Below are 15,169 nucleotides of genomic sequence, written 5' to 3'. Positions count from 1 at the left end.
TTTATTTGGCTGCGCTGGGTCTTAGTTTCGGCATACAGGATCTTAGTTGTGGCATGTGGGATCTAGTTCCCTGACCAGGGATTGAACCCGGGCCTTCTGCATTGGGAGTGTGGAGTCTTAGCCACTGGACCACCAGAGAAGTCCCTCCATTGGTTTTCTTGAGAAATTCAGTGTTACTCAGTTATTAACCTTTTGTATTTAATTTGTACTTTTTGTCTTGAAACTTTTTGGATCTTTATCCGAATGTTCTATGTCATTTAGGCTTGTTTTCTTCAACTAGTGTCCTGACTACTTCGTGTGTTCTTTCCGTCTAGAAACTCAAATCCTTCCGTTTTGAGAAATTTTCTTGAATTACTTTTTGATAATTTCCTTCTCTTTGTTTTCTGGAACTCTTATTATTTGAATGTTGGACCTTTTGGACTCATCCTTTCATTTTCCTAATTTTTCTTAAGTATTTTGCATCTCTATCATTTTGCCGTACTAGGAGATTTCCTAAACTCACAGCTTTCAACCTTTCTGTTGAATTTTTAAATTCTGCTTTCATAGTTTTAATTTCTAAATGTTCTTTTCTTTTCTCTGAATTTTAATTTTAAATGGCATCCTGTTCTTGTCTCATAGATACAGAAATTTCTTAAGTTTCCCTGGATATTGATAGTTTTTTGAAAATTTCATCTCCTTGCATAGTCTCTTTCTCACTTCTTGCTTCTTTTTTGTTTTTTTTTTCTGTGTTTGCCAGTACATTTGAAAGCTTTAGGTTAAACAGATTCAGGAACACTAAAATAGTCTTACATTTGTTAAAGAAATCAACTTTTAATTTTCCTACAAGGAAAACACAAGTTCCTGACTATTTTTCACTAGCAAGTTGTACCAGACATTCAAGGAGTAAATAATTATGTTCCTAATCATACTTTATTTCAAAGTATAACAAAGAGGGAATACTCATCAATTTATAAGGTCATTATAATCTTTTACTTTTAAAAGAGCTCTGTTAAGGTCTAATTATATACCATAGAACTCACTTTGTTAAAGTGTGTAATAAAATGGGTTTTAGTACACATACAGGTTTTTTCAGCCATCACCACAATTCAGTTTTAGAAGATTTCTTTCACCAGAAAAATGTCTTGTGCCTGTCTGCATTCATTTCCTATTTCCACCTCAGCCCGAGGCAGCCACTAATTTGCTTTCTATCTTAAAAGATTTGCCTTTTCTGGACATTTCATATAAATGGAATCTTACAGGGAGTTCCCTAGTGGTCTAGTGGTTAGGACTCGGTGCTTTCACTGCCGTAGTCCGGGTTCAGTCCCTGGTCAGGGAACTAAGATCCCGCAAGCCGTGCTGTTGGGGGTGGAGGGGGTGGAGAATCATACAGTATACATCTAGCTTGTATTTATTTCACTTATCATATGTGGTTGAGCTCCATTGGTGTCCTAGCATTTGTCAGTACTTTATTCCTTTAATTGCTCAGTAATTAATATTCCGTCATATGAATATACGTCATATTTTGTTTCTCCATTAGCCAGCTGATGAACGTTTGGATTATTTCCATGATTAGGAATAATGCTGCTAGGAACATTTGTATACAAGTCTTTGTATGGACATACTTCTTCGTATATTTTGAATAGATTACCTAGGAGTAGAATTCCTGATTGTATGGTAATTTATTTATTTATTTTAGGCGAGGAAAGGCTCAAATAGAAGAAAGCCACTTTTTTTTTACATCTTTATTGGAGTATAATTGCTTTACAATGGTGTGTTAGTTTCTGCTTTATAACAAAGTGAATCAGTTATACATATACATATGTCCCCATATCTCTTCCCTCTTGCATCTCCCTCCCTCCCACCCCCCCATCCCACCCCTCTAGGTGGTCGCAAAGCACCGAGCTGATCTCCCTGTGCCATGCGGCTGCTTCCCACTAGCTATCTGTTTTACGTTTGGTAGTGTATATATGTCCATGCCACTCTCTCACTTTGTCCCAGCTTACCCTTCCCCCTCCCCATATCCTCAAGTCCATTCTCTATCAGGTCTGTGTCTTTATTCCCATCTTGCCCCTAGGTTCCACATGACCATTTTTCTTTTTTCTTAGATTCCATATATATGTGTTAGCATACGGTATTTGTCTTTCTCTTTCTGACTTACTTCACTCTGTATGACAGACTCTAGGTCCATCCACCTCATTACAAATAGCTCAATTTCATTTCTTTTTATGGCTGAGTAATATTCCATTGTATATATGTGCCACATCTTCTTTATCCATTCATCCGATGATGGACGCTTAGGTTGTTTCCATCTTCTGGCTATTGTAAATAGAGCTGCAATGAACATTTTGGTACTTGACTCTTTTTGAATTATGTTTTTCTCAGGGTATATGCACAGTAGTGGGATTGCTGGGTCATGTGGTAGTTCTATTTGTAGTTTTTCAAGGAACCTCCATACTGTTCTCCATAGTGGCTGTACCAATTCACATTCCCACCAGCAGTGCAAGAGTGTTCCCTTTTCTCCACACCCTCTCCAGCATTTATTGTTTCTAGATTTTTTGATGATGGCCATTCTGACTGGTGTGAGATGATATCTCATTGTAGGTTTGATTTGCATTTCTCTAATTAATGATGTTGAGCATTTCTTCATGTGTTTGTTGGCAGTCTGTATATCTTCTTTGGAGAAATGTCTGTTTAGGTCTTCTGCCCATTTTTGGATTGGGTTGTTTGTTTTTTTGTTATTGAGCTGCATGAGCTGCTTGTAAATTTTGGAGATTAATCCTTTGTCAGTTGCTTCATTTGCAAATATTTTCTCCCATTCTGAGGGTTGTCTTTTGGTCTTGTTTATGGTTTCCTTTGCTGTGCAAAAGCTTTGAAGTTTCATTAGGTCCCATTTGTTTATTTTTGTTTTTATTTGCATTTCTCTAGGAGGTGGGTCAAAAAGGATCTTGCTGTGATTTATGTCATAGAGTGTTCTGCCTATGTTTTCCTCTAAGAGTTTGATAGTTTCTGGCCTTACATTTAGGTCTTTAATCCACTTTGAGCTTATTTTTGTGTATGGTGTTAGGGAGTGTTCTAATCTCATACTTTTACATGTACCTGTCCAGTTTTCCCAGCACCACTTATTGAAGACGCTGTCCTTTTGCCACTGTACATTCCTGCCTCCTTTATCAAAGATAAGGTGACCATATGTGCCTGGGTTTATCTCTGGGCTTTCTATCCTGTTCCATTTATCTATCTTTCTGTTTTTGTGCCAGTACCATACTGTCTTGATTACTTCAGCTTTGTAGTATAGTCTGAAGTCAGGGAGCCTGATACCCCCAACTCCGTTCATTTTTTGTTCTCAAGATTGCTTTGGCTATTCCGGGTCTTTTGTGTTTCCATACAAATTGTGAAATTTTTTGTTCTAGTTCTGTGAAAAATGCCAGTGGTAGTTTGATAGGGATTGCATTGAATCTGTAGATTGCTTTGGGTAGTAGAGTCATTTTCACAATGTTGATTCTTCCTATCCAAGAACATGGTATATCTCTCCATCTATTTGTATCATCTTTAATTTCTTTCATCAGTGTCTTATAATTTTCTGCATACAGGTCTTTTGTCTCCTTAAGTAGGTTTATTCCTAGATATTTTATTATTTTTGTTGCAATGTAAATGGGAGTGTTTTCTTGATTTCACTTTCAGATTTTTCATCATCAGTGTATAGGAATGCCAGAGATTTCTGTGCATTAATTTTGTATCCTGCTACTTTACCAAATTCATTGATTAGCTCTAGTAGTTTTCTGGTAGCATCTTTAGGATTCTCTATGTATAGTATCATGTCATCTGCAAACAGTGACAGCTTTACTTCTTCTTTTCTGATTTGGATTCCTTTTATTTCCTTTTCTTCTCTGATTGCTGTGGCTAAAACTTCCAAAACTATGTTGAATAAGAGTGGTGAGAGTGGGTAACCTTGTCTTGTTCCTGATCTTAGTGGAAATGCTTTCAGTGTTTCACCATTGAGGATGATGTTGGCTGTGGGTTTGTCATATATGGCCTTTATTATGTTGAGGAAAGTTCCCTCTATGCCTACTTTCTGCAGGGTTTTTATCATAAATGGGTGTTGAATTTTGTTGAAAGCTTTCTCTGCATCTATTGAGATGACCATATGGTTTTTCTCCTTCAATTTGTTAATATGGTGTATCACATTGATTGATTTGCGTATACTGAAGAATCCTTGCATTCCTGGAATATACCCCACCTCATCATGGTGTATGATGCTGTTGGATTCTGTTTGCTAGTATTTTGTTGAGGATTTTTGCATCTATGTTCATCAGTGATATTGGCCTGTAGTTTTCTTTCTTTGTGACATCATTGTCTGGTTTTGGTATCAGGGTGATGGTGGCCTCGTAGAATGAGTTTGGGAGTGTTCCTCCCTCTGCTCTATTTTGGAAGAGTTTGAGAAGGATAGGTGTTAGCTCTTCTCTAAATGTTTGATAGAATTCTCCTGTGAAGCCATCTGGTCCTGGGCTTTTGCTTGTTGGAAGATTTTTAATCACAGTTTCAATTTCAGTGCTTGTGATTGGTCTGTTCATATTTTCTATTTCTTCCTGATTCAGTCTTGGCAGGTTGTGCATTTCTAAGGATTTGTCCATTTCTTCCAGGTTGTCCATTTTATTGGCATAGCGTTGCTTGTAGTAATCTCTCATGATCTTTTTTATTTCTGCAGTGTCAGTTGTTACTTCTTTTTCATTTCTAATTCTATTGGTTTGAGTCCTCTCCCTGTTTTTCTTGATGAGTCTGGCTAATGGTTTATCAGTTTTGTTTATCTTCTCAAAGAACCAGCTTTTAGTTTTATTGATCTTTGCTATCATTTCCTTCATTTCTTTTTCATTTATTTCTGATCTGATCTTTATGATTTCTTTCCTTCTGCTAACTTTGGGGTTTTTTTGTTGTTCTTTCTCTAATTGCTTTAGGTGCAAGGTTAGGTTGTTTATTCGAGATGTTTCCTGTTTCTTAAGGTAGGATTGTATTGCTCTAAACTTCCCTCTTAGAACTGCTTTTGCTGCATCCCATAGATTTTGGGTCGTCGTGTCTCCATTGTCATTTGTTTCTAGGTATTTTTTGATTTCCTCTTTGATTTCTTCAGTGATCACTTCGTTACTAAGTAGTGTATTGTTTAGCCTCCGTGTGTTTGTATATTTTACAGATCTTTTTCTGTAATTGATATCTAGTCTCACAGCATTGTGGTCGGAAAAGATACTTGATACAATTTCAGTTTTCTTAAATTTACCAAGGCTTGATTTGTGACCCAAGATATGATATATCCTGGAGAATGTTCCATGAGCACTTGAGAAAAATGTGTATTCTGTTGTGTTTGGATGGAATGTCCTATAAATATCAATTGAGTCCATCTTGTTTAATGTATCATTTAAAGCTTGTGTTTCCTTATTTATTTTCATTTTGGATGATCTGTCCATTGGTGAAAGTGGGGTGTTAAAGTCCCCGACTATGACTGTGTTACTGTCAATTTCCCCTTTTATGGCTGTTAGCATTTGCTTTATGTATTGAGGTGCTCCTATGTTGGGTACATAAATATTTACAATTGTTATATCTTCTTCTTGGATCGATCCCTTGATCATTATGTAGTGTCCTTCTTTGTCTCTTCTAATAGTCTTTATTTTAAAGTCTATTTTGTTTGATATGAAAATTGCTACTCCAGCTTTCTTTTGATTTCCATTTGCATGGAATATCTTTTTCCATCCCCTCACTTTTAGTCTGTATGTGTCTCTAGGTCTGAAGTGGGTCTCTTGTAGACAGCATATATATGGGTCTTGTTTTTGTATCCTTTCAGCCAGTCTGTATCTTTTGGTGGGAGCATTAATCCATTTACATTTAAGGTAATTATTGATATGTATGTTCCTATTCCCATTTTCTTAATTGTTTTGGGTTTGGTATTATAGGTCTTTTCCTTCTCTTGTGTTTCTTGCCTAGAGAAGGTCCTTTAGCATTTGTTGTAAAGCTGGTTTTATGGTGCTGAACTCTCTCAGCTTTTGCTTGTCTGTAAAGGTTTTAATTTCTCCATCAAATCTGAATGAGATTCTTGCTGGGTAGAGTAATCTTGGTTGTATGTTTTCCTCCTTCATCACTTTAAATATGTCCTGCCAGTCCCTTCTGGCTTGCAGAGTTTCTGCTGAAAAATCAGCTGTTAACCTTATGGGGATTCCCTTGTGTGTTATTTGTTGTTTTTCCCTTGCTACTTTTAACATGTTTTCTTTGTATTTAATTTTTGACAGTTTGATTAATATGTGTCTTGGTGTGTTTCTCCTTAGATTTACCCTGTATGGGACTCTCTGTGCTTACTGGACTTGATTAACTATTTCCTTTCCCATATTAGGGAAGTTTTCAACTATAATCTCTTCAAATATTTTCTCAGTCCCTTTCTTTTTCTCTTTTTCTTCTGGAGCCCCTATGATTCGAATGTTGGTGCGTTTAATGTTGTCCCAGAGGTCTCTGAGACTGTCCTCAGTTCTTTTCATTCATTTTTCTTCATTCTGCTCTGCAGTAGTTATTTCCACTATTTTATCTTCCAGGTCACTTACCTTTCTTCTGCCTCAGTTATTCTGCTATTCATCCCTTCTAGAGTATTTTTAATTTCATTTATTGTGTTGTTCATCGTTGCTTGTTTCATCTTTAGTTCTTCTAAGTCCTTGTTAAATCTTTCTTTCATTTTCTCTTTTCTGTTTCCACGATTTTGGATCATCTTTACTATCATTATTCTGAAATGTTTTTCAGGTAGACTGCCTATTTCCTCTTCATTTGTTAGGTCTGGTGGGTTTTTATCTTGCTCCTTCATCTGCTGTGTGTTTTTCTGTCTTCTCATTTTGCTTATCTTACTGTGTTTGGGGTCTCCTATTTGCAGGCTGCAGGTTCGTAGTTCCCGTTGTTTTTGGTGTCTGTCCCCAGTGGCTAAAGATGGTTCAGTGGGCTGTGTAGGCTTCCTGGTGGAGGGGACTAGTGCCTGTGTTCTGGTGGATGAGGCTGGATCTTGTCTTTCTGTTGGGCAGCTCCACGTCTGGTGGTGTGTTTTGGGGTGTCTGTGGACTTACTATGATTTTAGGCAGCCTCTCTGCTAATGGGTGGGGGTTGTGTTCCTGTCTTGCTAGTTGTTTGGCATAGGGTGTCCAGCACTGTAGCTTGCTGGTCGTTGAGTGAAGCTGGGTGTTGGTGTTGAGATGCAGATCCCTGGGAGGTTTTCGCCGTTTGATATTACATGGAGCTGGGAGGTCTCTTGTGGACCAGTGTCCTGAAGTTGGCTGTCCCACCTCAGAGGCACAGCACTGAATTCTGGCTGCAGCACCAAGAGCCTTTCATCCACACGACTCAGAATAAAAGGGAGAAAAAGTAGAAAGAAAGGAAGGGAGGGAGGGAGGGAGGAAGGAAAAGAAAAGATAAAATAAAAAAGTAAGATAAAATAAAAGTTATTAAAATAAAAAATAATTATTAAGAAAAAAAGTTTTTTTAAAGTAAAAAAAAAAAACAAACGGACGGATAGAACCCTAGGACAAATGGTGAAAGCAAAGCTATATAGACAAAATCTCACACAGAGGTATACACACTCACAAAAAGAGGAAAAGGGGAAAAAATAATAAATCTTGCTCTCAAAGTCCACCTCATTTTGGGATGATTCGTTGTCTATTCATGTATTCCACAGATGCAGGATATATCAAGTTGATTGTGGAGATTTAATCCGCTGTTCCTAAGGCAGCTGGGAGACATTCCCTTTCTCTTCTTTGTTTGCACAGCTCCCGGGGGGCTCACCTTTGGATTTGGCCCCGCCTCTGCATGTAGGGTGGAGTGCGTCTGTTCTTCGCTCAGACAGGATGGGGTTAAAGGAGCCGCTGATTTGGGGGCTCTGGCTTACTCAGGCCGCGGGGAGGGAAGGGTACGGAATGCGGGGCAAGCGTGCGGCAGCAGAGGCCAACATAACGTTGCAGCAGTGTGAGGCGCGCCGTGCGTTCTCCCGGGGAAGTTGTCCCTGGATCCCGGGACCCTGGCAGTGGCGGGCTGCACAGGCTCCCCGGAAGGGAGGTGTGGATAGTGACCTGTGCTCGCACACAGGCTTCTTGGTGGCGGCAGCAACAGCCTTAGCGTCTCATGCCCGTCTCTGGGGTCCGTGCTGTTAGCCGCGAGTCGCGCCTGTCTCTGGAGCTCCTTTAAGTGGCGCTCTTAATCCCCTCTCCTCGTGCACCGGGAAACAAAGAGGGAAGAAAAGTCTCTTGCCTCTTCGGCAGGTCCAGACTTTTCCCCGGACTCCGTCCCGGCTAGCCGTGGCTCACTAGCCCCTTCAGGCTGTGTTCACGCCGCTAGTCCTCTCCCTGCAGTCCTCTCCCTATGTTCCGACCGAAGCCCGAGCCTCAGCTCCCAGCCTTGCCCGCCCCGGCGGGTGAGCAGACTAGCCTCTTGGGCTAGTGAGTGCTGGTTGGCAGCGATCCTCTGTGCGGGAATCTCTCCGCTTTGCCCTCCGCACCCCTGTGGCTGCACTCTCCTCCGTGGCCCCGAAGCTTTCCCCCTCCGCCACCCGCAGTCTCCGCCCGTGAAGGGGCTTCCTAGCGTGTGGAAACCTTTCCTTCTTCACAGTTCCCTCCCACTGGTGCAGGTCCCATCCCTATTTTTTTGTCTCTGTTTATTCTTTTGCCCTACCCAGGTACGTGGGGAGTTTCTTGCCTTTTGGGAGGTCTGAGGTCTTCTGCCAGTGTTCAGTAGGTGTTCTGTAGGAGTTGTTCCACGTGTAGATGTATTTCTGATGTATCTGTGGGGAGGAAGGTGTCTTACTCTTCCGCCATCTTCCCCACCCCTGTATGGTAATTTATGTTTAACTTTCTAAGAAACTGTCAAACTTTTCCATAGTAGCTATTCCATTTTTTAGGCCAATATAATATCGATACAGAAATCAAACGTTATGTTACAGTTTTATGTACAATGATGCAAAACCCCTAAAAAAATATATTAAGGAACCAAATATAGCAATGTTTAAAATAGATCATTAATCATATCGAAGTTAGTATCCTTTGGATGTAAGGCTGGTTTAACATTAGAAAAATCAAGTAATGTAGTCCACCCTGTTACCAGAATAGAGGGAAAAACCATAGTATTAGCTCAAATAATGTAGAAAAGCATTTGATAAAATTTCACTGATGGTTTAAAAATTCAGCACACTAGGACTAGTAGGGAGCTACCAGAATAAGCCTGTAGCAAACCTTACACCTAATGGTGCAACTTTGAAGCTTTTAACATAAGAAAGAAAATTAGGTAGTGAACACTCACTCAACACTTTGCTGGAGGTCCTAGCACAGTAAGCAAGAAAAAGGTATAATATTTAGAAAGGAAGAAACAAGTGTTATCTGCAGATGATATGACTATCTTTGTAGAAGACTCAAAATAATCTACAGATAAATTTTTAGAATTGATAAAGAGAATAGTAAAATTTCTGGACACAAAGTCAGTAAAGAAAGGTCATTTGCAGTTCTTTTCCCAGTAAGTTAGAAAATGTACTTTAGAAATCATGTAAGTTACAAAAGCTTGAAAAAATAAACTTGACAAAGATGTGTAATATGTATCTGGAGAAAACTGTGAAACTTTACTGGAAAACATTAAAGAGAGCTTAACTCTGAAATTTATGTAAAGACCAAGTGGTAAAGAGCAATCCTCCTGAAGAAGAGAAACAGGATAGCGTATAAGAGAAGCCACTTGTTGAAAGTCTAGTTCATTCCCATTTTAGGATTTAGTTTTCTTGGGTCTGCTAAGTCAGGTACCACTTAATCAAAATGTTGTTGCTATCGTGTCCTGTCTTATTTTCTTGGTCTTTGTTGGTTTGTGTAATTTTTTAAAACAATCCCTGTATTGTTACATTTTACAGCGTTTTTCAAGGGAAGAGAAGTAAGTGTGTGCTGTCAACACTGAAACATTTTTAACTGAAAATACTGGCATAAGTTTTAAAGCCATCAATTTGGCTGCTGGGTGGAGAATAGATTTCAGATTGGACAGGAGTAAAGGCAGGAAAACCTGGTAGGAGACAATTGAAATAATCCAGATGAGAGATGGTTGAGGTTTGGACCAGGAGCCCAGGATTTCCACATGCCTTGGGTACGGCAGCCCATTTCACAGATATCACATCATCTTTGATTGGAGTAGAAATGTGGTCCTGTGTATTCCTGGCAAGACCTTTACCCTTTCCAGTTTCCGACCACTCACCCCTGTCTCTCTTGAAACCATCAGTAATAATTTTATTCATTATGTCTTTTTTAGCTTGTTTATGCCATAAGAATCCTAGAACTCCCTGATTCCTCCAGGGCTCTTTAGACACTGAGGTAGTTAATTGGTACCTGTATCCCACTCCCTCAACAGTGTGTCCACCATCATTGTTCTTTTTTTTCCTGTAGCTCTTATCACCGTTTGTAACATAATATATTTGTTTGTCCATCCTCATTAGAATATAAGCTCTATTAAGACAAGTTTTTCTCTATTTTTATTGCATATTCCAAGCACTTAGAACAATGCCTGGCACATAATGGTTGGTCAGTAAAAATGTGTTGAATAATTGGAGGAAAACAGAAATATCAATGAGGAATAGGTGCATTGTGGTTTAGTTTGAAGATCAAGACTACTGAATTTGTTGATGGATTGGGTGTGGGATGAGTAAGAGAGAGAGTAGTTACGGATGGCTCCTAGATTTTTGGCATAAACCAAAATGACTAGAGTTGCCATATCTTGAGAGGGGGAAACTATAAGAGGAGCAAATTTTAGGGTAAAATCAATGATGATATTCTAAGGTAACACATTTAAAAGTCACTGAATAGATGTTTTCAAAAGTTCCTTCTACTTGGTTTTACCATCCTACAGTTTTTGGAGACTACACTCACCATGCTTATTTGTAATGTTTTCTCAGGTCATGCGCATTGTGGATAATGTTCGTCCTGACCGACAGACAGTTATGTTTTCAGCTACTTTCCCCAGAGCTATGGAGGCCTTGGCTCGCAGAATCCTGAGTAAACCCATTGAAGTGCAGGTTGGAGGCAGAAGTGTGGTTTGCTCAGATGTGGAGCAACAAGTGGTGCGTACAGTCCTTAGGAAACCCCCAGTTCCCTGTATGTTTAGGCACTGTGTCATCCTTTTGGGATCGTTGTCATGTAGGCAGATAATTTCTAAAATTAAATAGTACGTATCAACTGCAGCCTTTAACATTTTATGAAATATATATATATATTTAAAATTTTATTTATTCATTTATTTCTGCATTGGGTCTTCACTGCTGCATGCAGGCTTTCTCTAGTTGTGGTGAGTGGGGGCTACTCTTTGTTGCGGTGCATGGGCTTCTCATTGTGGTGGTTTCTCTTGTGGAGCACAGGCTCTAGGCGTGCGGGCTTCAGTAGTTGTGGCTCACGTGCTCTAGTGCGCAGGCTCAGTAGTTGTGGTACATGGGCTTAGTTGCTCTACAGCATGTGGGATCTTTCTGGACCAGGGCTCAAACCTGTGTCCGCTGCATTGGCAGACAGATGCTTAACCACTGTGCCACCAGGAGAGCCCTACCAAGTATAGTTGAATTTGCTCTTCCATGGAACTGTCTGTTTAAATGCTCTTTTAGTTTTTTTCACCAGAAGTGGTAGGCTGGTGATAAAATGTCACATACCTATGTTATTCTTTGGTTAATAGGATGTGAAGTTAAGAGTCAGAGAAAGGGGCTTACCTGGTGGCACAGTGGTTGAGAGTCCGCCTGCCAGTGCAGGGGACGTGGGTTCGTGCCCCGGTCTGGGAAGATCCCACATGCTGCAGAGCGGCTGGGCCCGTGAGCCATGGCCGCTGAGCCTGCGCGTCCGGAGCCTGTGCTCCGCAACGGGAGAGGCCACAACAGTGAGAGACCCACGTACCGCAAAAATTAAAAAAAAAAAGAGAGAGAACAGATGATCATCTGTCCACATTTGTAAGCCTCTTAGTCTCTGAAAGTTACAATTATTTTTTTGGTCTTAGTGGTTTATCAATTAAAATCAACATTTTCCTACCCCTTCCTAAAGTTATAGGAAGATGTTTATTTATTTGCCACAAATAAAATGAATATTTTTGTTCATGAAATGTATTTGGGTTTTTACTCCATTAACTTGGTACAATGTGTTTTCAGATTGTAATTGAAGAAGAAAAGAAATTCTTGAAGCTACTTGAACTTCTAGGCCATTATCAAGAATCAGGATCTGTCATTATATTTGTGGATAAGCAGGAACATGCTGATGGTCTTCTGAAAGATTTAATGAGAGCTTCTTACCCTTGCATGTCTCTTCATGGAGGTAACGTTTAATGAAGTCTCTGTTAAGTACTTAACTTAGCCAAGCACTGTGCTGTGTATTTCCTTTGTCTCTAATTTAGCAGTAAATTTTATGTCATCCATGTCATTTTTCATTCACAACAGTTCTGTGGGGGTGGGTAAGCATTATTTTATTTCATCTTAGCGATAAAGAAAATAAGACAACAACATATTGGTTTGATCAAATTCCATAACCATTAATCAGCTAAGGAGGAATTGAACTTAAATTTTTTTTTTCAGCCCAAACCCCCAATATTTATTTACAAGTTATTTATATGTACAACTAATGTAATATGCTCTTTATAAACATTAACACACAAATAAGAAATTAAAAAACACAAAAATTAGAAATATTCTAGTATTTTCTTCCCACTCCCCCAATGTATCATATCACACCCACCCTATGTTACCTCTTCCCCCCCACCCCCTCACCCTGCACCATCACTTTGGAGCCCCTGCTGTAATCAAAGGGAGCCTTTGGAGTTTCTGAAACAGAGGAGGGGCATGGTCTCTGATGACTTTCCCAAATCCGCAAACTAAAAGCAGACTGAGACATCAAAGAACTGCAATTGCCTTAGAGAGCTTTCCACGTGCCAGGAAATGCCTCAGTGCTTTAGTATAACTCATTTAATCCCCAAAGCAACCCTACGCTGTACGTACCATTATTGTCTTTTAAGATATTTTTATTTTAAGATGGAACTGAGGCATAGTGAGGTTAAGAAACTTTGCCAGGATGACACAGAAAATGGTGGAGCCAGAACTGGAACCCAGCCTGGGTGGGTCCACACTCCATGAGCTTAACTGCTACTGGAGGGAGATAAGGGAGCTCCCTTGGTCAAGCCCCTCACCAATCACTGCTGTCATGAGAATCCCAGGTACTGTGTGAGGAGGCAGCAGGAAATCACTAATCACCGGGGTACCTCTCACTCGGTTGTCTAGGCAAGGTCGGCTTATCTGCAGTCTCCAGAGGCCAACTCAGCTGGTCACGCAGGCGCAGATCGATAGGCTTGGTTTCTATGCACTTAAAATTTTTGATTTATGTTCTATTCTTTCCATTGTACCATGCTACCTAGAGGTTTTTATTATGATTCACATTAGAGCTTTAATTAATTTCTGTGTAATATCGCCATTGTTATATATATGTGGGACTTAGAACACTAAACATATGGAACAGAGACAGTTTGAATTAAACTCACTAACCAAGTGTTCTGGCAATATGGCTTTGTGACAAACCACCCCCAAATTTAGTGGCAACAGTCTTTTTTTTTTTCTTTTTTAATGAATCTGCAATTTGTGTAGTTCTTAGCACATAACTAGTCTCTCTTTCATGCTCTGTCTACTCGGATGGCTCAGTTGGGGTTGGGGATCCATTTCCAATTTGCCTTACTTAGGCAGCTGACAAGTTGGTATTGGCTCTTGACTGAGAGCTCAGTCAGGCTGTTGGCCAGGAGTCCTGACTCTTTCCCTTGTGAGCCTCTCTGTGAGGCTGCTTGGCCAGAAGGCAAGAACCAGAAGCTGCCAAGACAGTTAAGGAGGATACTGGGAAGTGGTAGAAATTTTATTTCCACCATATTCTGTAGGTCAGAATAGTCACTAGACTGGCCCACGTTCAAGGGAATGGAGTCATAGACTCCACTGCCTTATGGGAAAATGTCATTCGATATGCAGAGGAGTATGTGGGATAGGACATGCTTTTGCTGCCGTCTTTGGAAAATACAATCTACCACATAAGGCTTCATGTGGAATGCAATTAAAAGGGCTTTGAGGATATGTATTTGGTTAACTTTTAATATTTGAAAATGACTCGTTGTGTTTTCCTTTTCTTTATTTATTTTTAAAGTTGTGAGTTACGTGTTTTGAAAAATAAATATATTTATTTATTTTTGGCTGTGTTGGGTCTTCGTTGCTGAGTGCAGGCTTTCTCCAGTTGTGGCGAGTGGGGGCTATGTACGCTGCGTTGTGGTGCACGGGCTTCTCATTGCAGTGGCTTCTCTTGTTGCGAAGCACGGGCTCTACGCGCCCGGGCTTCAGTAGTTGTGGCACGTGGACTCAGCAGTTGTGGCTCGCGGGCTCTAGAGCGCAGGCTCAGTAGTTGTGGTGCACGGGCTTAGTTGCTCCGCAGCATGAAATTATGTAGGGCTTTTTTTTTTTTTTGCGGTACGCGGGCCTCTCACTGTTGTGGCCTCTCCCGTTGCGGAGCACAGGCTCTGGACGTGCAGGCTCAGCGGCCATGGCTCATGGGCCTAGCTTCTCCGTGGCATGTGGAATCTTCCCCGACCGGGGCATGAACCCGTGTCCCCTGCATCGGCAGGCGGACTCTCAGCCACTGCGCCACCAGGGAAGCCCTATGTAGGGCTTTTGAAGAATTTTTTTTTTTAAAGGTGTAACCATGAAATTCCTAATGTGCACATGTAATTAATGTGCATTTCATGCATAATACATAGTATAATAGCATTAGTTGTGAGAAGTGTGGGTGTTAGTATGTCTGAAATGCATACAATTGTGTGCCCCTTTAGAAGAAAGAAGAATACAAACTACAAAACATTTAGTCCATTCTTCCTGCTAGGATTATTGCAACTGCAAGATGCTGCTGACTCTGGATTGTGACCAAATGACAGAAAATCCTGGACTTGTTCATTTGTAAGATGGAGATTGTGGTATTTCTGTTCTTCTAAGATTGATCTCCATAAAGGGGCAGTCAGGCTGATTTGCAGAACCTATCGCTTAATTGAATAATAGCTGTTTATTCCTGCTTACTCTTCGGAATAGTGAGAAGGAAGCTCAGAGACACTCTGAGTGCTGCCACTTCTTCAGAGCCATCTGTAGTTCTCTAGTCTTCAGGTCTAGTGAAGAGATAAAGGG

At 40.3% G+C, this 15,169-nt stretch overlaps 1 protein-coding gene across 1 annotated transcript in view; it reads left to right on the top strand.

Annotated features, from left to right (window-relative positions):
• DDX46 (DEAD-box helicase 46) overlaps nt 1-15,169 on the top strand; it is a 62,287-nt gene that overhangs the window by 22,013 nt on the left and 25,105 nt on the right. Inside the window, exons 14-15 of the mRNA XM_082836100.1 lie at nt 10,901-11,065; nt 12,128-12,290. Coding sequence (XP_082692226.1) covers nt 10,901-11,065; nt 12,128-12,290 — 328 coding nt within the window. The remainder of the gene's footprint in view (nt 1-10,900; nt 11,066-12,127; nt 12,291-15,169) is intronic.

Source organism: Leucopleurus acutus (genome assembly GCF_964270905.1).
Source record: "Leucopleurus acutus genome assembly, chromosome: 3".
NCBI classification, from domain to species: domain Eukaryota; kingdom Metazoa; phylum Chordata; class Mammalia; order Artiodactyla; family Delphinidae; genus Leucopleurus; species Leucopleurus acutus.
This window is presented reverse-complemented; position numbering and strand designations above follow the sequence as displayed.